This window comes from Netta rufina (genome assembly GCF_964035555.1).
Source record: "Netta rufina genome assembly, chromosome: 2".
NCBI lineage: Eukaryota > Metazoa > Chordata > Aves > Anseriformes > Anatidae > Netta > Netta rufina.
In genome coordinates, this window is record NC_140124.1 from 15,472,105 (window position 1) to 15,492,640 (window position 20,536).

Genomic DNA, 20,536 nt, shown 5'->3' on the forward strand with positions numbered 1-20,536 from the left:
TCTGTATGTTAAAATTTAGTATAAATGTATTTATTATATTTAGGATTAAAGAAGAAAATAGCATTTCTCTCCAGAACTAAATTTGTGCTTACTCATCTTTTACTGAGAGCTGTCAAACCCTTTTTGGTCATTATGCAAAACAGGATACCAATTTTAAACTGACAACTGTCATAGCAAAGTACTGATGTCTACAAATGTAACGTAAGCATTTTGGTAAATGCTACAAAAATGGCAAAACTTAAAATATACCTACATATCCTAACTGAAAGGAAGGTAAAATAGAAATATTTATCAGTGTTTAAACTCCTGCCTCAGAAAAGTTCTATACTTTTCCTATTATCACCCTGACAGAAGCCTGTGCTGATGTCAAATTGATTTGGAATATCCTTGCTTTCAAATTGCACTTCTCATCTCACTAGCAAATTAATTCAGGTATTTTTGTGGACTAATCAAATTCTGCTACAAAATCTGTTTTATTGGTAAAATAATAAAAGCTGATGAATGAGCTTCAGGCCAAAATTTTGTCTTAATGCATGCTCTCCTATTTGTATCTAAATGTTATTGTCCATTCTGCATGTTCTGCGCTTTTCTCAAGCCTGTAGTGGGGTTAGAAATGCAAAGGTCAATTAAGGATAAGTTTAGACTTGAGCATTCTTTCTTTATAGTTCAGAATGTTTTCTATACTTTGCTTTTCATTGGAGAGTCATATTTAATTGCCTTATTTGTTGCCTAGCTGCCAGGTATTTCATTTCCAGTTAGTGTTTTAGGTCAAAGGAAATCTATGATAGTGTGTTGCTATTTATTTATTGTCATTGCATTATGTTTGCTAGTTGGATAAAATAAATTATTCAGTATTTGTGTAAAACTGTAGATGTTTTATATGCAACTTATTTTAGGATTTCTTTAGGATTACTATTTCTAGCTAGGGAACGCTTAAGCTTTAAAATGAGCATAAAAAGCAATGTGCAGTTTTCACATCTGGTTCTGATGTAATTACTGAAATACAAATTAATACAATGATACTCTTTAGTTCATTCCAGTATATCTAAAAAAAATGTTTTTCTTAAAAAAAAAAAAAAAGTCACATTCTTCTTAGGAGCTGTATTGCTGTATTCCACTGCATTACCTATTTCCAATACAGATTAAAAAAGTGATGAGATTAATACAAGCAAAAAATATTTTTATAGACAGAATAGATTTGAAAAATTACCAAGTGAATTAAGACTTTAAAAAAAAATCCTTTTGTTACACTTATGTCCTTTTTCCTAAAGTTCTATTTTCTGGGAGTAATGTGTGATAGGAAAGGAACAGGTTTTGTCTGCTGCTTCTTATGTAACAGAACAAAACGGTAAGATTTTGCTTGAAACGTGGAGGGATATTGAAATTCAAACAAAACACAATTTTTTTGGTACTTTTAAAACCAGAAGCATGTGAGTTATGATTTAGGTGTAGGACTGGAGTTACCTTATAACACAACGCAACCCCCAGACGTGTTCAAGCACTTGCCGCGTTCCTTAAATAGCTGGCTGCAGGGATGGGCAGGGGGAAGCGCTTTTTGACGTTTGTAAGGCTGCTCTGGGACGACCTGGGGCAGAGCAGAGAGACATTATTGAGATAAGTGAGGCTCTAATTTCCCATCCTTTGCTTATAGCAGGACGCTGAATCAATTTAATCAAGTCATTGAGACACAAACTAGCTTACCTAATGAGACATCTAACCATTAGTTCTACCCTCTGCCTGTAACGAGCGTGCTTCAGCGGCTAACCGAGCGATAACTTAAGCCCAGGCAAGGGTTAAACCGCTTCACGTGCCCGCACTTCGCGAGCGCAGGACGGAGTTTGCTGAAAAACTCGGGGAAACCGCGGAGCCGCTCGGCTGGCGGCCGCTGCTGACAGCTCCGCGCGGGGCTCCCTCAGCCGAGCGCGGGCTGGCGGCGCTGGGGGGTGCCGGTGGGACCGGGGGGGCTCTGCTCGGGACCGAGGGGCTCCCAACGGGACCGGGGGGTCCCCTCGGGACCTGGGGGGCTCCCAACGGGACCGGGGGGCTCCCCTGAGGCGCCGCGGGGCTCGCTCCGGGCTCGGGGCGCTGCCGCCGCCTGAGGCGCGATCCCCGCGCTGCGGCCGTTGGCGCCGCGCCCTGAGGGGGACGGAGGGGAGCGGAGCGCTCGGCACCGCTGTGAGGCTGGGGGGCGGCTGAGCCCCCTTTTTCCTTTCCTTTTCCTTGTTTTCACCGCTGGAGTGTGCGTGTGTGAGGGGGATATTTTACCTCAGGGAGGTGCGCGTGTGTGTGTATGTGTGTTTGTGTGGGGACGTTCGGTACCGCCCGAACCCCGTCCCCCCGCCGGAGCGGCGGTTGCCTTCCCCGGCGGAGCAGCGCTGAGGAGGAGGCAGCGCGAGGAGCACCTCGCCGCCTCCACCTCCACCCATCCCGGCCGGGCTCGGTTGGGCTCGCAGCCCTCCCGCGCTGCCGTGCCCGCGCTCCTCCGTGCCCGCGCTGCGCGCGCTCCCCCCCGGGCGGCGCTGTGCCCGCGCCCCTGCGCGATGCAGTGTGGGAATGGCTGTGGCGCTGGGGTTGGCTGAAAGAGGCGGCCAGTCGAGGTTTAATGTCCGCCATGTTGGCCGTGGCGTATTGAGCGGAGCCGGAGCGGCGGAGGAGAGGAGCCAGCGCCCAGCCCAGCCGCGCCAGCCGGCGCCGCCGGGCCCCGTGTCGGAGCGCGCCCCGCCCCGCCGGGGGAGCCCCGGTCTCTCCATGAGAGCGCTCGGCGGGGTCCGGCTCTCAGCTCGGAGCGCTCTTGCTGTCGCCCCCCCCTCCCCAGCCGGAGCCGCCATCGCCGCCTAACATGAGCAAACTGTCGTTCCGGGCCCGGGCGCTGGACGCGTCCAAGCCGCTGCCCGTCTTCCGCTGCGAGGACCTGCCCGACTTGGCCGAATATGCCTCCATTAACCGGGCCGTGCCGCAGATGCCCACGGGCATGGAGAAGGAAGAGGAGTCGGTACGTGAGACCCCCCCCCCCACACCCCCCCCCGGCCGGGTCCCTCCATCCCCCCCGCACCCGGGGCCCCCACCTTCGCCTCTGCGCAAGCACAAAATGGCCGCCATCTTCTCCCCGCTCTCCCCGCCCGCCGGGAGGAGGAGGAGGAGGAAGGGGGGGGGGGAGGCCGAAACCGGGGAGTGCGGGGAGGAAGGCTCCGCGCCCTGCCGCCCGTTACCGCTCCCCCCGTTACCGGTGCCCCCCTCCCTTTTACACCGCTCCCCCCCCCCCCACCAGGGGCGGCCGCTGGCCCCTTCCGCCGGGCCCCGCTAGGCACAAAGGGGGTCACGTGATCCCGCGCCCGGCCGCCATTTTGTCTCCCGGCTGCTCGGGCCGGGCCTTGTGCGGCAGCGGGCGGCGGGCGGGCGGCGGGGCGGTGGCGGCGCTGCCCCGCTGGGGGGCGCCCCCGAGCCGGCCGCGGGCAAGGAAGGAGGGAGGGAGGGCGGCCGCGGGAGCGCGCACGGCTCGGGGGCGCGCTGCCGGCAGCGGGAGAGCGCCTGTGGGGGGGAGGGGGGGGGGTTGGGGGCGAGCGCGGTGTGGCGGCCCCTCCTCAGGTTTCCCTCAGGTTTCCCTCAGGTGATGGGCTCGGCAGCGCCGCACCGGTGTCTGTGTGCCGCCCGGGGCGAGGAGCGGGTCGGGGTGGGTTTGTTGGGGGAGTCGTGAGGTGAAGTTGTGGGGTGGAAGCACGCGTATCGGTCCAGGAGGCAGTCCCCGCACGCTGATGCGTTTCTCGGTGTGAGGAAGTCTGAGCTGGGCGCCAGAAATCTGCTGCTGCCTCTCGGTTGTGCTGTATGAGGGAAGCACGAAACTTGCGGCTTCTCCAGCGTCAGGCTGCGATCGTTCCGTCCCCACAGCCCGGGGTGGTTGTAACGTCTGATAACCCCTACTGCTAAAGCCCCTTGCTGAAGTGTTTGGGACTGTCACGTTGCTTGTTCCTTCTGTCTCCTAATGATTCCCTTAGTATACTTGGCTTTCTCCACTTATACATTAAGTGCAGCAAACGGGCGAGAGCGGTGGAGCTGCAGTTATGTAAACAGGCTTTGAAATCGTGATGAGAACAAACGTGACAACTTCGTACCCTTTCAGTTTTGCCTGCTGTCAGGCTGCCGTTGTCCTTCGAAGGTGACAGGCTGTCAGGTTCCCGTTTGTATTTCTCGATGTAGTAGCGAGCTTTGAGTTACTTCTCTAAAACTTAAAACACATAAACCTCCCTCAAACATCGTCTTCTGTTTGTGGTACTGTTGGGCTAAGTTAAGAATTCACAGACTTGGTTATGAAATGTCATGGAAGCTGTATGTATTCTGGACAGTTAGTGCCCTTTGCATGTTGTCTCCATTCAATAACTGCTCTCTTGCTGTTTTGTTTTTTTTTTTCCCCTGTTACTGTAAATGCCTGCATTCTGACATAATTTATGTAACATTCCAAAGTTAGTGCAAGTCATAACTTTAAACACCCACTGAAATATATAGTTTGAAGTTGCTTTTTTTTTTTTTTTTTAAGTGATAGTGTTCAAAACTTTATCGTGATACCCATTTAGTAGTAGTGTTTAAGCAGTAAGTAGTTATGCTTAGATCCTCTTGGTTCGTTTGATGCAGTAGACAGACTCCAAAGCAATACCTGTAGATTCTGATATGAGAGAGCACCCGTAGTTTCAGCTTGCACCAGAATTTCAAATTTTGTTATGTTTGTTAGTCAGCAAGTATCCGTGCATGCGTTATTTATATAGGAATGTTAGATAACTTTCGCTTTCACTGTTTGCCTTGCAGTTATAAGTCCCGGGGATTGAAAATTATACGGGGTAACTCCATAGCTTCCATAAACCCACAGATATGTGTCCTAGCTAAGGAAGAGGTAGTCATGAGCAAGGGAAAATTGTTCAGCGTTAATTATAAGACTTTGTTTCTGTGGTTAATGGGATGCTTTTGTTTGCAGAATCGAGCTTTGAGGGTTAAGCTCCAGAGTAGGTGCAAGTAAATGCTTTCCACAGCTAAAGTTTGCTCATGCCTTTGTTCTGAACACATGTGCATGCACAGACACACCCCTGAGAGAAATTTGTTTGCCATTGATAAACACAGGTGTCTTCTTGAATCCTTTTAGGAGCTTCTTACATAAAGCAGTTGATTTTAAACTCTTCCCACTTCGTGTTTCTGCAGACTTGCTAGACTTCTTTCTTTCTCACATATCACCCCAAAAAACTTTCTCCTCAGCTTTGTACAGGTGCTGACAATGTAGAAGTGTGGTGGTTCACTAAAGGTACAGCAAATGTTACAGGTTTAATACCCTACTAAGTTTTCTTCCCTAAAGTTCATGCCACGAAGGATTTTTAAGAAAGTTGGAAATTGTATTATGTAGCAGCAGGAGACTTGGTTTAGATTTTTTTCTCTAATACTTAAAATAATAGATATTTTGCATTATCAGTTTCTTTAAGGACAGATGGCAAAGTGTCCGTAAGAATCTGGGGGGAGAAGAGGGGTGACTTGGGTTGGTGCGAACAGCCATTTATAACGTATTTTATAAATAGAATTCTAGCATTGCCTTGAGTTTTGCATAAATCTAATTTTAAATGAACACACATTTGGAGTTAAGAGCTCTTCTCTTGACTAAATAACTTTCCCTAGGGAAAAATGCAATCAAAGATTTAATATTCAAGCATCAAGTCACAAGATATTTAAATGACTAATTAGTGTTTTGATGCACAAAAAGGAATATATTTTGCTTCCCTTTCATCTTATCTCTCTCCCATCCTGTTCCTACAAAGAATAAATATGGAAAACAGTGCATCTTCATTATTGCAACTTGAAACTTCAGATGAGCAATGCTGTTTTGTAAGAGTCCTCTGAAGGCCAAAAAAAACTTGTCAATTCTAAAGTATGCAACAGATAAGAGGGATACAGTAGTTGTTTAAAAACAAATGACAACTAAGGACCTTCCTTAAAGTGATGTTAATTCTGTTAACAAGCGAAGTGTACCTTTCTGCTTAGTAAGTCATAAGTTCAGTTAGTGGTTTTGTTTGGAGGTAGAAGGCTTAGAGAGCTTTTTACTTACTCCTGGCACACAGGCAGTGGTACTTGGAGCTATCAGCTGATAGCTCTGACAGTTGGGTTAGCTCCAGAGTTTGTAGGGTAAACACACAGTGGCTGTTGCTAAATCTAAGAGACTGAAAACAATCAGGAGACGCGTGCATCTGTTAAATAATTACAACCAAAGCCTCCAAAATGTGAGGATGTTTCTTACGCAACACTAAACATCCACTGCATTATCTCAGCCTTGTTTTTGAGCAAAATGCATCCTCAGCGCAGTGATTTTGACAGCCAGAGAAGAGGTCACTGTTAATACTGTAGTGATGCAGATTCAGGTAACACATTCATTTCAATTCATAACGGCCTGAATAAGGAAGTAGACGGTGGCAGATTCATTTATCTTTGGGAGTAATGTTTCTTTCAAGATGGTAATTTGTGGGACACGATTTTTGCCTTTTTTCTTAACTGGAAATTCAGATTTCAGACTGGAACATAAAGCAGGCAGCTGGAAAAGCATAGCAAGTACAACTTTTCTCAAGTTACTTCAGATAAACTACTTTACTGAAGAAATCAGACAGCCTGAATCTTCTTAGCTTGTTCACTAACTTATGTTTTGCAAAGGAAACATGCGTAGCTTTGTAAGCATCCTAAACTTGGTATGGCTGGAAAAGCCACCAAGGAAGACTTTACTAACTTTCCCTGCTTTTTTTTCTTTTCTGAATGAAAGGAGATAGAACAACCTTATCTTGCCCCTCAGCCTTTAGGCTCTCTTACATCAAAAACAGAAACTTGAGATGGGTGGGTTTTTTTGGAGGCTTTGTAGCTGAATTCAATTTTCTAGAAGGTTTTTAATATATTTTCTTTCTAAAAAGACATTACCTTACCACCCCCTCTCCCTCCCCCCCAAGAAAAAGAAGAAAGCAATGTTTTTTGAAGCACCTCAAGTCAACACTTGTAAGTGTATTTAACACATCAAGATGTGTGAACTTCTTAGGATCTTTAGTTGAAGTACTGCAACAACAAAGGCAATGTGTGAGCAGAGATACTTTTAAATAAGTGCTATGTTACACATCATAGAAATGGATTATGTAAATAGGAAAACATGGCTATTTTAATGAAATTTCTACAGTTAATGACAGTCCCTATTCGGTGTGGGTATGGGAATTAAACTGCTTTTTTCCTTAATTTTGTTATCCTGATGTGAATGCTGACATTACTATGGTTTCACTAAGGATTTGAATGCTATGTTTCTATTTAGCCTTGTGTATGTTAAAGTTTGTACGTGTTAGGTGCAACTTTTCCATCAGGTAAAATTCTCTAAATCCAAGTGTCTCTGTCCTTGGTGTTGAGGCAGGGGAGAGTGAATTATATAAGTGGTGAGAAGTCTTGTTGCTTCATTATATTACTCTTAACTTCCTCTTCTAACTAAGCTCGAGGGCCAGTGGTTAATCTCTTCACTCAGCAGAAGCAGCGTCCTTGTCCTACTAGATTGCTTCCAGGCGTGATGCACTGTGTACAGTTCGGCTCTTAGGGGTCAGGATTTACAGTTCCATTTTGGTGAGTTACTAATAGCTAGGTATCCAGAAAAACTAGGCACCCAGAGCCTGAAATCGCAAGCTGCACAACTGCTTTTTCATTTCTTACCATTTTCCTTTGCAGATGTGTTATAATGCAACTAACAGGTTGCACAGAAAGTGAAATGAAGTCTGCACATGCAGTTGTCAGCTGTAAAAGCTATTATATTCTGTTATCTGGTGTTTGTTATCTGTCAAAATAGTTTAATGTGTGCTTTTGATCTTTTCATAGCTGTAGTTCTCTTCCCTGCCCCAGCTTTAGAGATGTTCAAGAGAAGCTTATTTGTTAAATTGTCACCATTAAACATTCTTAATCATTTTTTTTTTCCTGATACCAGCATGAGCATCCAGTATTTCTGAAATGTCATATACAACCTGATGATGATGATTTAGTGTTCATTCAAATCCTTTGAAACATTTAAAATGTATCCCTAACAGGGCATCTCTAACTTAGCAAAGCAATAGGTTAATTCACATTTACCCCCTTTTGACCAGGCTCCTCTTCACAAAACTTCCTTGAGCACAGCTGCTATGGCTCTTCTCCAGGAAGTGCACCCAGAGAAAATAGGCCTTTCTCCTCCTGAATCCATGCTGGAGGCATTGGGAAGATAACATAGCCAGACTATATTGTTACTGAAACAGCTGTTTTCCACCTTTTCAAGGGAAAAAGCTGGTATGGAACATAGCAGATGAGGCCTGTGTCACCATCTCAGCTATGGTGAGTTTAAAAATGAGTGAATTAAGCATGTAGCTTAGGTGTAGTGAGTCAGTGAAGGAAAGGATAATAGGATCTTTTCAGTGAAACTTGGGTATGTAGTCTTTTCTGGTCAGGACATTCTTAAGAAATTGCCTTCTGTCAGAGTTTCAATACAAGTATATGTTTCCTTCCAATTAAACACCTGTGTATATGGTTTTTAAGTACTCTTAAAATAATTTTTCCTTTGCTGATATGTGGTTCGCTGATATTAAGTGCTTTGGGATCTTGTAGGGGCAATCAGAATTATATGAATGCAAAATCGTAACGGGTCCTGTGACTGAATCATTAGGCTCAAGTCTGTTTTCTTCCTCTTTGATGTAGCAAAACTTAACCACATTCAGTTAGGAACAGGAAGCACAGAGAACAGCTATGGGATTTGATAGTATCCAGGAGACTAACCGTCCTGATTGAAAGCTCAGGACTCATGATAGCGTGTTATACCACACAGAAGTCAGGCGCTAAGTTGAAGTTGTGAGCAGAGGATTGTCACGAAGCGAGTTGATGATGTGGTGTTTGCTCTGTACACGTTGTCCGGTAGACATAATAACAGTGAGGGTGTGTGTCCCATGCTTTAGAGCTACATATAAAGTAATTAAGGTTACAGAAAACAGCAAGAAGAGTGTTACTTGATCCTCAGCGTCTTGTGCAGGTCAGAAGCTTCTGTAGGATGTCCAAGCTCTGTTGTATTTCAATAGGATGTCATTCACACCATGGAGTGTATGAATTAATTAGCAAACACACTCCAGAAGAATTCAAAGCCAGGGCACCTGTATTCCAAGTGAAAGCCATTCTTTTTCTATTTTGTTTAATTTCCATCCAAGTTAAGTATGTATATAAAAGCCATTAATTTCTCCTAGAACGCTTCCAGAAGAGCAAAGTGTAAACCGGTTTTGAGTAATGAGTTTGACATATGCATGCTCAAGTTATTTCTGACCTTTTCTTGATTTCCTGGTAATTGGCACAAAGAGGAGGCTTGCAGCAGCAGTGAGCAGTTCTACGCATAGCAGAGTAACCTACTCTGAGACCAGTTGTTCGTGTTCAGGCTTAAAACAGGCTAAGCTTATTTAGAGCTCGTTTGTGAGGATAGTTGGCCATTGGAAGAGATTGAAAATCTCTCCTTATTTACTTACATTAAGATGGAGAAAAATCCACAAAGGTAACTTTGTTAACAATATTCTTAGTGGCACAAGAAGGAATGGAGCTGGTAGGGAGCTTTTGGAGTTAAAGGAGAGGTGCTGATTTTATTTCAGGATAAGTTTAAGGTCATTTTTAGGGTACACTTGTACAGAAAGGTTTTAACTCCCAGGAATTTTGATATCATCTCTTAAGGATAAGGTTATCTTCGTGATTGTTTTTCATATTTGATCAATGGTGTAATGGATTTCAGCAAAGGGACATTATTCATTGTATGCAGTAAAATACTTGTGAAGTTAACACCAGGAAGGGTTAGTAACTGAATAACTTTAATGAAGGATCAGGGTGATGTAGCTTTGTCTTTCTTTGGATTTTAATAGTCAAAGTCTTGTATTTTATTCTTAAACTTTAATAATCTATTACTTGATTTCAGGTAAGGGGGAAAAAAGTGTAGTGTGGCCAGCCCTTACACGTGCTAACATTTTCTTTGAGTATACCACTTTGCTTGTCGCTGTCTCAAGAGTTGCCATAATTCTGTGGCCATGCCCAGCAGTGCTTGTGCATTTATTTCAATGTCAAAAATTTGCAGAGCATTCAAAGTGAGTTTTGTACACCCGTAAGTTAATACGTCACTTTTTCAAATAAAAGTTTTAAAGAAGTGTGTGCTTGTGCATGGCAGTCTGCGCTGCTAAAGCAGAGTACTGTAATCCACTGACCTTAGTTATCTGTAATAGGTTACTTCTTTTTCCACTTTGTTATTTCTAAGAGCTAGCTTTAATATCCAGGAATGCATCACAGGGCTAACGTATCAGAATAGAAATACCAGTTGTGGTGTATATCCTCCTGCTGTTTAATGAGCTCTCTATATGCTCTTTGCCAGTGGTGTCTTTGTATTTCTCAGCTGTATGTTTGTTCTAGGAGTAATCTAATTCTGGGAGGGTCTCTCTAGTTTAAAAATAAATAAATGCATGACAATGAATTGAAGATGAAACAAACATTTGGGAACCCACTGGTCTGTCTATCTCTTCAAGCACAGGTACTTTGAGCGAGAGAGGAAACTATCCTCTTACGGTTTAAGTACCACTCTCAAAGATTCATTTCCTTTATATTTAATCAGAAGTTAAGAAATTCATGCTTTTTTGAATTGAAATGGAAGCTTTCAAGAGAGTGTTGAAGGAAGGAATTGCTTGCTAGCATCCAAAGTGACGCTGCATCCTGGTACAAAATCATGCAGTGCTCAATTACGAGGGCCCAGAGTGACATGGTAAAATGAGGCTGGTCTAAGCACAGTTGTTGAGTGAATAACGAGTTCATTTTGCATTCATACCTGTGTACCAATATCACAATTCAGAGCTGGTGCCTTCCTAATTGTAAACAGAAATTAGATAAGAGATGTTCTAGCCTGCCTGGAAGGCTTAGCAAGCTCGTGCTTAAGAAGGGAAATTTGAAATAAAGACTGCCCCGTGTATACGCTTAACGCTGCTGAGTGTTTTCTGTTAGGATTTGTGGGGCTCTAGGCTTCAGGTTCTTCACTGATCAGATATGCAGCCCACAGCACGTGGCTGTCAGGAAGGTGCTAGCATGGAAATTAAATTCTGTTTGGGCTTCTGCTTCGTGACTTTTCAAAACCTGGGAGTTTCATGCCAAGACTGTTGTTAGGAAAGCGCATTGGTAGCAGGTTAAGGATGCAGAACTCTTGGAAGGGAAAGAAGGGTGCAGGTAACTTCGTCAAACTATTGATTTGCAGGAGATGTTGCCCAAAATGATCTTCAGGGTGTAGGTAGAGAAACACTTGATGCAGCTTGATTTGTTTGTTCTTCTGTTGGTGTCATTATCATCCCCTGTAGTAGTTCTGTCTACATAGTACCTCATGTCTTTTCCTCCAGGCATTTCCCCAGATTTTCACGTTTGAAATTGCCAATTCTCTTGCATTTTTAAACTGTATAGTTTTGTTCTCCTCAAGTTTCTTTATAACACTGATAAAATCACATTCCTGGTTTCCTGCATGTTTACATTTTCTCTTAGGAAGTGCTGTTTTTAATTGCATGATAAATCTATGTAATTCCCCTCCCCACCCCCTACCCCATATTAGTATGCCAGCAGGACACGTCCTGCATGCCTTTATGATTCTTCATTTTTCTTATTAAGAATTATTAAGATAATTCTGAGAAGTTCTGAGAGAAAATCAGAACTGAGAGCAGAGGTATTATATGATATTGTAAGTTAACATGTAATATTTCCAGTTCAGGAATGCGGGTATATCTCAGAGAATGTCTCAGTTTGAAACCACACGGTGGTTTTGTTGGCAAGTTGAGAAAAAGGGGCATAGGTAAGAGCCAACCGGAGTGTCTTGTATAGTTACTGACTCTGTTCAGTGATTACCTCTGCAAAACTGTTAAAGCCTGCGGGTGCTTATGGATAAGTTTATGCATTCTTTTCTGCTTTTCAATTTATTTACAGTTTATTTTTTACTTGTGTTTTCGTTGTTGTAATTGATGGCCTTGTTTGCGCTCCCTTTCTGTTTATCTTCTGCTTTGTTAGAAGAAAGTTATGATTAATATTAGTGCACTGGCTCTGCTTTGTACCGAGGACGTTGTAGTTCTGAGGCAGAGGCCAAGTGCTGTATGAGACTGTTGGAATAGTAGGATGAAGGCCACTTAATAGTCACAGTTATCTTGGGAAGCTAATATGTATTTCAACAAACTTCGTGTCAGTAGACAAGACTTCTTCTGTTTGCATATGATAGGAAAGAACTGAAACTGAAGTGAAACAGCTTTTTTTTTTTTTTTCCTTTTCTTTTGCCAGTAACGTAAGGCTTGCTCAATGAGGAAGAAAGCATGCTTGGGGGGTAATTAGTGACACATTCGAAAAACTTTTACCAGAGCTGTAGAAGTGACTAACGGAACTTTCTCGTGTGTTTACTCTGTCAGCTGTCCTCTGAAGTATCTGCTCTGAGGAGTCTTGTCTTGGGAAGATGGTCAGAAATGTCCTTACTGCTGTTAAGCATCAAAGCCAAAGTTGGTATGCGATGGGTTGGAACAGAAGGCAGTGAGTTTTTGGTGACCTTCAGGGCTTTATTGGTGGTGGTTGTTGACAGTTCAGCGTTAACCCTTGCATCTGTCCTGGTTTTCCATGGCATCTATATTCTCATTGCAGAAAGATGTTGAGTTGGCATATGGTAGTTAAATTTTGTCTTCGTTTGGGAGCTTTAATCAGCTTTTAGGTATTTGAAGCTTGGGCTATAGAAATAAATAGGTCCTAGAAATAGAGACCCTTGGCCTTGATTAGAAAATCTGGAGACGCTTCCGAGGAAAAAGCAATTCTGAAGTGCTCATTACAAGCTTGTAGAAAACAAACCTGTAAAAAATGATCCCTCGGCTTTTTCATTACCGATTCACTTCGGCAGGTAAAGGCCCATGGGTGTGATTTGGTAACTTGATGATTTTTTATATCTGGCAGCTGATTTACCTTGGTAATTTGAAAAAAGAGGGGCATGGTATCTGCCATTTCATTTTGGCTTTCATTAAATTGTAACTTCTCTGCTATGATTTTCTGGGAGGAAAAAATGTTTTTCAAGGTTAGTTGTCTTATGGATATCATCATCCTGTTTATCAGCAGTCTGGGTTTGACTTCATACTTGACCCGTGCTCAAGAGAGAACTCTGGATAAGAAACCCTTTTTTAGTTAATCAAGGGGAAGATTTAGCAATAAGTCACTAGGTCTAGAGATGGTCCCTTGTCCAGGAATGTTTTGCGGTGGGATCAGGAGTCTATGTACAGTTCACTTCTGTGTTTATAATGGATGTTTATCTTCCTCTTGTGGTTTCTCCCACCATTGACAGAGCCAGTGTGCGTGCGTGTCTTGGGCTGTGGGATCATTTCTCTTGAGATGGTTGTGCTGAGAAATATAGTCTGGATTTTTTCAACACTCTGCTCTTTTGCACTTGGTAAATTACCCATCCAGATTACCTGAGAAAACTAGACGGTACCCGTTGCTGAGGAGTTGAAGGAAGTCAAGGCACCAGTTTAGCAGATGGCACTGTCTGCTCAGGTGGTGCTGGAATCTGAGGGCCTAAGCCAGCGTTTGGCAGCAGTATCGCTTCCAGGGATGGAGAGAGAGAACATCATCTTAGTTTGGCTTATTGTTCCTGAACTGACTGAACTAGGCCAGATCTTTACCGTAATACTGAGAAGATGGAGAAAGCAGGTACACATTGTCTCGTGGACAGCTAGTGGTTCTTGATATGGTAGTTCCCTTTAACTTAGCAATGTGGAAAGGAATAAAACACCTACTTCAGGAAGAGGCCACACACAGACACGTATTTGAGAACCTCAGGTAGGTGTTGGAACCAAGGTGCTGTCAGAAATACACAAACACGCAAATGAAAATGGATTGAAATGCCTTCTAGGTGGTTTTTATAAAGCATTTTGAAGCATTAGTCTCAAAGACTTTTATCTCCATGTATCAGTGATATCTTGTTGATAAGCATAAAGGAAACAGCTTCCCCACCATGACATTGGGGCTTAAGTGTGGTCCTAAATACCATAGGGACTTTTTTGTGATAGCAAACTGTGGCAAATAGTTGGTCATTTTGGTTAGAATTTCTTGCTAACAACACATTTCATCTTTATGCCTAGTTTTGTTGTTGTTGGTTTTTTTTTCACCTTTCATTATAATGTTGTCTTTCCTTTCTGTTGATCAGTTATTATTTGGTCTTTATTTTCAGCGTGGGGAAAAATGTGGGAGCTGAGCAGAATGATGATTGAATGTGGCAAGTGGTATGAAACCAAGACTGTAATTGGCAATTTAAAGGCAGCTGCTATTTTTACTCTAAAAACGTAACCAGTGTCAAGTTGATGGTTTTCAAGACATGAAGTGTATTTATAAAAGATTATTTAGCACATGTTAATGGCAATAGAGCTAAAATACTCTGTGCACAGAAGGGACTTGAACTGATGCAGAGCACAAAATCTGACGTGCAGTCCTCTGATAGTTTACATAGGGCTAGGTGGGAAAAGGGAGAGACAGGATGGCTGGTGTAATAGGATCTTTTAGGTTTCATAAAAGGGTTTCTCTGCTGATACGTGGACTGTATTGTGGGACTCGGTATTTGGGAATGACACAAAGTTTCTAAAACACCTATAACGCTTCAATACATTATATTTTATATATATAAAAGCATGGTTATTCATACCACAACTTTATTCCCTGGGCACCAGGAGTTGGTTACCCATTAAGAAGCATAACAGTCTGCAGCTGCACAGTTGGTGGAGAAACAGGTAGCTCTGTGTTGTGTTCACGTAGGTGTGATACAGTTTGTTCGGGGGATGATGAGTGGCATTATGGGGATCGAGTGCTCTGGCTTTGGTAGGTGGAGGTGGTAACATCAAGGTTGATCTCCGTGAGAGATCGCGTGCGCTTAACTTGTGCTGTGGGTACAGGCTTCTGCAAATACAATGGATACAAGGAATGAAGACATAAGGAATACTGGTGTGACATTCGGTTTGGGGGTTTTTTGGATGTCTGGAAAGTCCTAACACCTTTGTCTTACCAGCATTCAGGTCAATTTAAAATACCACTTTGCATTTGAAAAAGGCAGCAAAAAATTGCCTGGGCTGAAAAAATTGACAGTGAGGCCTGAATTTTTGGATTCTGTCATATTTTAAATCCCATTCGGTGTTCATATTTTGTCCCAGTCAGACAGTTAGGTCTCACACTGTACACAGAAAGAATAACCACGACAGTCACAATGCATTGAGCTTATGAGCACTAGGGAAGTGCTTGTCCTTACTGTAAACCTTCCCTATTCACCCTCTGTTCTTCTCTCCTCCCTCCCTGCCTCTATATGACTTTACAGCCTCAAACCTGTCTCAGTTGCTCAGTGTTTATATCAGACTTCAAAACAAGTTTGATCATAATTGCACGTAAAAGGTCATGAATTTGGAATGCTAGTCTGTCCTGTGTTTTTAAAGGCAATCTAAATAAACTTGGAGATTACAAGACACTAAGAATAGCTGACCTATAAAGAATAATGATTTGGCATCTGACTCACACTGCATGTCATATTGCACTGTCGTTCAAAAAAAAAAAACAAAAAAACCCCACATTTTTACTGGTCAGGAAACATGTAAGTTTATATTTTGTCTGAGCCTTTCTGCCTAATACAGGTTTCTGCTGTAGGCAGCATCTTGGAGCACTCAAATAGAGCTCTGTTCATTCCAAGCCAAGAAAGTGTCTAAATCTGTAGATTTGCGAACTGAAGACTGACACTGCAGCAGGAAGTACACAGATAAGCTCATCACAGTGGTGTAATCTTTGGAAAGTCTATTTTAAGTTATTCAGCATTGCACCTGTCATTGTCGCTAGTGAAGAAGCGCTCCTCCTTCCACCTTTGTGGCATCAGACCTGAAATTCTGGTCTGCTGGCTGGTGTGAATACAGATGCAAATAGAGTTTAGTAGAAAAGTACTGATAGATTTTACTTGCGTTTTCAGAGTCTTGTGACAAAATTTAGCTGATGAGGGCAGTTGTATGCTAATTGCTAGGACGGTTTCTTCTTTACTACATGTCTTACGCAGTGCAATTCTGAGCATCTCTTCTAGCATTTTTACTTTTTACAAGGCTTATTTTGGTTTTCCCAGATATCTTAACAATTATCTTGATAGTTTTGCCATCTTGGTACATGAAAGCCCTACTTCTCTTCCCAACAGTTACACGCTGTACGGCGCTTTTTTTTTTCTTGTAACGAAAGTTATGATTTGAAGGAATGTGAGATGGGAGCTCTGATATCGCTGACACCGTGACAGTTGCTGAAGGGATATGGTTAGGCATACTTTGGCAGTCTGTGTATTTTGCAGCCCGTGCTTCTGCTCATCACTACATAATAGCTTCTTTCCACTGTTGTGTGAGGTCTTAAACAGAGGAAGAAAGTACTTAAAAAGTAAATGCTCTGGAATCTACAAATATGTGCTTGTGTAACTGGCTGGGTTTTAGCCATTAGTATGATTTGCCTTGCATCTTCTTTTAGCTTGCTTTCTTCCATGTAGGACTGAAATGAGTAGTACTGTGGGTTTATTTGTTTATTTTTGAAATTAAAAAAGACCTTGATAGTTCAAGGAGATATTCTGGAAGCTTCCACAGTTTGATGTTTTGTACCTGTCAAATATGAGATTTTATATGGAATGTGTCTGTGACTGTTCTTGAAAGGTGTGTAGTCTCCTTAGGTTGATAAAGCAAGCTGCTTTCAGCTTGATTGCCTGACATGAGATGCTGAGCCTTAACTATTGAACAAACAAATTCATGCAAATGTTGATGCTCGGTTTTCTTGATGATGTTTTTGATGCTTTGCTGTCCCCATGTAACTTGAATACTGTAAAATATTCAGTATAAATATCAATCAAATTCTGTTACTACTTAAGTGTGAATGACTTCTTGAGGTAATGAAACTGTACTTTACAGAAGAGGTGGTTAAACCTGACAGGAATGCTGTAAACATGAGGCTTAGGGAAGGTGGTACAGCTGTTGTAGTTGTGTGTTAAAGATCCCTGTGTTAAACCCCATGGTTCAGTCACCTTTTTTATTTTTATTTTTTATTTTTATTTGTTTATATTTAGTTTTTGTTTCTCTAGCTCATTTTCTCCCAACCAGAAGTGAGGTTGCATACCTGTTGGGTATATGTCAAGCCTCTTTAACTCCAGAGTTGGGCAATGCACACTACTGAAAGTTCATGGAAGAAATATGTCAATACCAAACATAGAGACTAAAATAAAAATGTGGTTTGAGCTCCCAGCTTCTGATAGCCATGGGGCTCAGGGGCTGTGAAAGCATGTCTGGTTTTTGCCGTGTTCTTAGCCTTCAGAGGATGCCCATGGGCTTCTTTTTGAGACCATGTATTAGGCTAAGTGGCACTCTGATAAAGTACAATCTTGCCTTGTGGTTCGTTACCAAAACTGTTACTGCATTCTTTGAAGAGTTGGTTACTAGTTGGGCCTATGGTTTAGACTAACCCAGACAACCAGAGATTGACCACTTATTTTTAAAGGTCCTTGTAGCACCACAACTGGATGTTTAGGAAGCTGACCTTCGAGCTCCAGGGAGTGTTAAGTTTAGATATTATTTTCAGGGTTTGTTTTTAATGATTTTTAACAAAAATAAATAAATCTCTTCTTACTGTGAAGAAAAAACGAGTCTAAATCTTTAAGCAGATGTGGATCTGGGAAGCTGCTGATCCCTGCAGCTTGTGTGGTTTGGCTTGCAGAAGGGAATGGTTTTTAAACCTTCTGTAAGCTTATAATGGAAAGATACAGGCACTTCTCAAACTACACGTTACGGATTTATTCCCTTGCCTGGTGTTTTTTAGTGCCTTTTCTGTCTTGTTACTGTACTGCTGTCAAGTTGATGAATGGGTCAGTTTTGAGGTATGCTCTAAAGGCAAAGGAAAAAGGGTTGGCTTAATGAGGGACACTGCAAGACTTGGTCTGAGGAACGTTTTTGTGGAAGAAGTAGTTGATATTTCACTCCATGGCTGATGTAGAAAACTTCCTGAGAGAAATGTAAAAGTTCACCCAACTTAGTTGTCATCTTTTTGAGTTCTGTCATCTATCTAAATGGTGAAGTTCAGGGCAGGTTGTAAATCTCCAAGTGCTGTGCTCAGTGCTCTGCTCTGCCATACAGCAGGAGCAGTTGCAGCACCCTGTCTGAATGGAGCACAGCTGCGTGTGCCTGTGCATGCTAATACTCAGAAGAGCAGTGAAACAATAGAAACTTGTTTCCTGTGAAGTTGGGTACCGTGTTCCTCGTTATTCAAATGACTTTTTTTAGCAGTGCTCACTCTTGTTAACACTGATGTGATGTCCCTGTAACATACAAAAATGCTGGAATACAAGTGTAGAGCTTTTGCCATACAAAATGAAGTTGTTAGGTAGGATTGCTGACATGCAGTAATGTTCAAGCAAGCAATGAGATTGCTTTGGTTTTCTTTATTTTAGTTTGAGAACTTGATACAGTTTTCTTATGGGTCAACTAATGAAAAATCTTGACTTTCCGCTTCCATATCATACTAAGGGGGAAATGTTTTTGCCATGAAGGTTTATTCAGGCTCTCTGAAATGACTTTATAGCTGGAATTTGTGATGATAAAAGGCTGGATTTTAAGGGTTTTTTCGTTCCCACATAGAGTGTATCCTGAAAGCTGTGACTTCATAAACTGCATCGAGTATTAGTTTTCTGATACAGCCTGCTTTGAGCAGTGGAGGTCATGCCCTGGACTACTGAAGTAATGTGCACTAAAAGCATCTTTGTGTGTCCTTCAGGATCCTTTAGTTACGGTTCTGTTTAACACGATCACTTAGGTGGCTTTGCATCATTCTGCCCAATGACCGCTGTGCAGCTGGAGCAGCGAGCCATGGTAAGGAAGTGGTAAGGCAGGCTTGCAGTTAATTCTGGAACTGTGAAATGCAGCTGTGTGGTGAAGTCAGGGGCGATGGGCTGAACTGCGCTGCTGTTGGATAGAGGCAGTTCCACCTTTTCCTTAGAGCTGGCTGTGGTTTTTGCATTACCTCTCAGTGAACCCATTTAGCTCAGGCACAAGCAGAAGAAGACAACGCACCTAAGAATAACTCCATGCATTTCTGGGCTGAATAGGCTGAGGAGTTGCATGACAGCAAAGGAAAAGGTGGGGAGTTCTTACAGCTCTTAGCAACTCTAAGGAAATAGGATAGCTCCTTCTGAGCTGTTAGCAATTTCCATACAAAACCATTCAAAGCAATGTTGAGCATTATGTTTCTGAGTGGATGTAGTGCAGTTGCGATTAGACAAGCTGCCACACTGCTCCAGTCTTTTTAGGGAGTCTGGAGAGGATCTGTACCTGTGAATACTGAGGTGTAGATTCAGTTGGTGAGCTATGTAATGTAGTCAGTGCATAAATGCTGAAGGGTTCCCAGTTCCCAGGGTTCCTGTGTCGTGAATGTGCTCCTCTGTAGCTTGCTTTGAGCTGATTTCACTTGTTTCTTTGTCTGTTTTTCCAGAGTAATTCAGAATATGAAACTAATCTTCATTCAGTCTTCTGGTAACAGGACAGCAAATCACTCTGTTTCTTCAAGCATTGTTATGATCTCTAGTAATAATGTTGTTGGGCTTGTGGATCAAATGCCTGTGTCCTCCACCCCCGTACCACCATTCACTGAACAAATGTAACAAATGAAAATTTCCCAGAATGTGTAAGCAATTCCCTACTGGAAGTTCAAATATGGAAATAAGATTTTTCCAAGAAAAGGACAGGCTCCTTGTATACTCCTAGAAGTAACTGATTTGAGCATTGGGAAAGCAGTAGGCTAAGATGCTGAAGACTTGTGTGGCTGACCTCGTTTTTAACCAGTGTTCCAGATAAAAAGACTAATAATTAGCAAGGTTTCTTGATAGTCTGTTAATTACAAAAATGCATATTTTTTTTAAGTACAATTAGATTACATTTTCACTGAGCAACTGCTGCTTCTAGACAGCTGTTTAAATTGGGATTTGTAGCAGAGATCTAATTATTGTAGTAATTACAGCAGAATCCTTCTTAATTGACTACTCATGAGACTGACATCAGTTGATTAACAGAAGTGATCTCCATGGTCCTTCACCATGTCTGGAATATGAAGGGACAGCTCCAGGCTGTGCCACAATTACAAGCAAACAGATATCTCTACTGCATGGAATGATTTGGGGCGGTGAGAGATCCTGGTTGCCTGAGGAGGGAAGGCCTTACAGCCACGTGACTCTTTGGGCACTTACATGGATGTGAGGAGTTGTTTACCCAATGTTTTCATGTACAAGTACCCATAACAGAAGGATGGCTCACACTTGTTTGCAGCCCAGACTTTGCTTTTTTTATTTTTTTAAATCTGCTGTCTCCTTCAGGACCCATCAAAGGGAGAGCAAGGCACTGCATGATGCTGCTCTGGTGACCCACAGCCCTTGTCTTGTTCTGATCACATGTGCTTGTTGTAACCAAATTCAAACTATTGCCAACATTCCTTA

General features: G+C 42.6%; 1 protein-coding gene across 7 annotated transcripts in view; it reads left to right on the forward strand.

Annotated features, from left to right (window-relative positions):
• The window catches only part of EPC1 (enhancer of polycomb homolog 1), a 68,549-nt gene that overhangs the window by 18,666 nt on the left and 29,347 nt on the right, over nucleotides 1-20,536 (forward strand). For 5 of the 7 annotated variants that reach the window (XR_014618197.1, XM_084281751.1, XM_084281753.1 and 2 more), the window contains exon 1: nucleotides 2,560-2,992. The exons of the other annotated variants lie outside the window; for them this stretch is intronic. Coding sequence is in view for 4 of the 5 variants with exons in the window: in XM_084281751.1 (XP_084137877.1) it covers nucleotides 2,840-2,992 (153 nt within the window). In the remaining variant the exon portion in view is untranslated. Of the gene's footprint in view, nucleotides 1-2,559; nucleotides 2,993-20,536 lie in introns of those variants that run through there. 7 annotated transcript variants of the gene reach the window in all.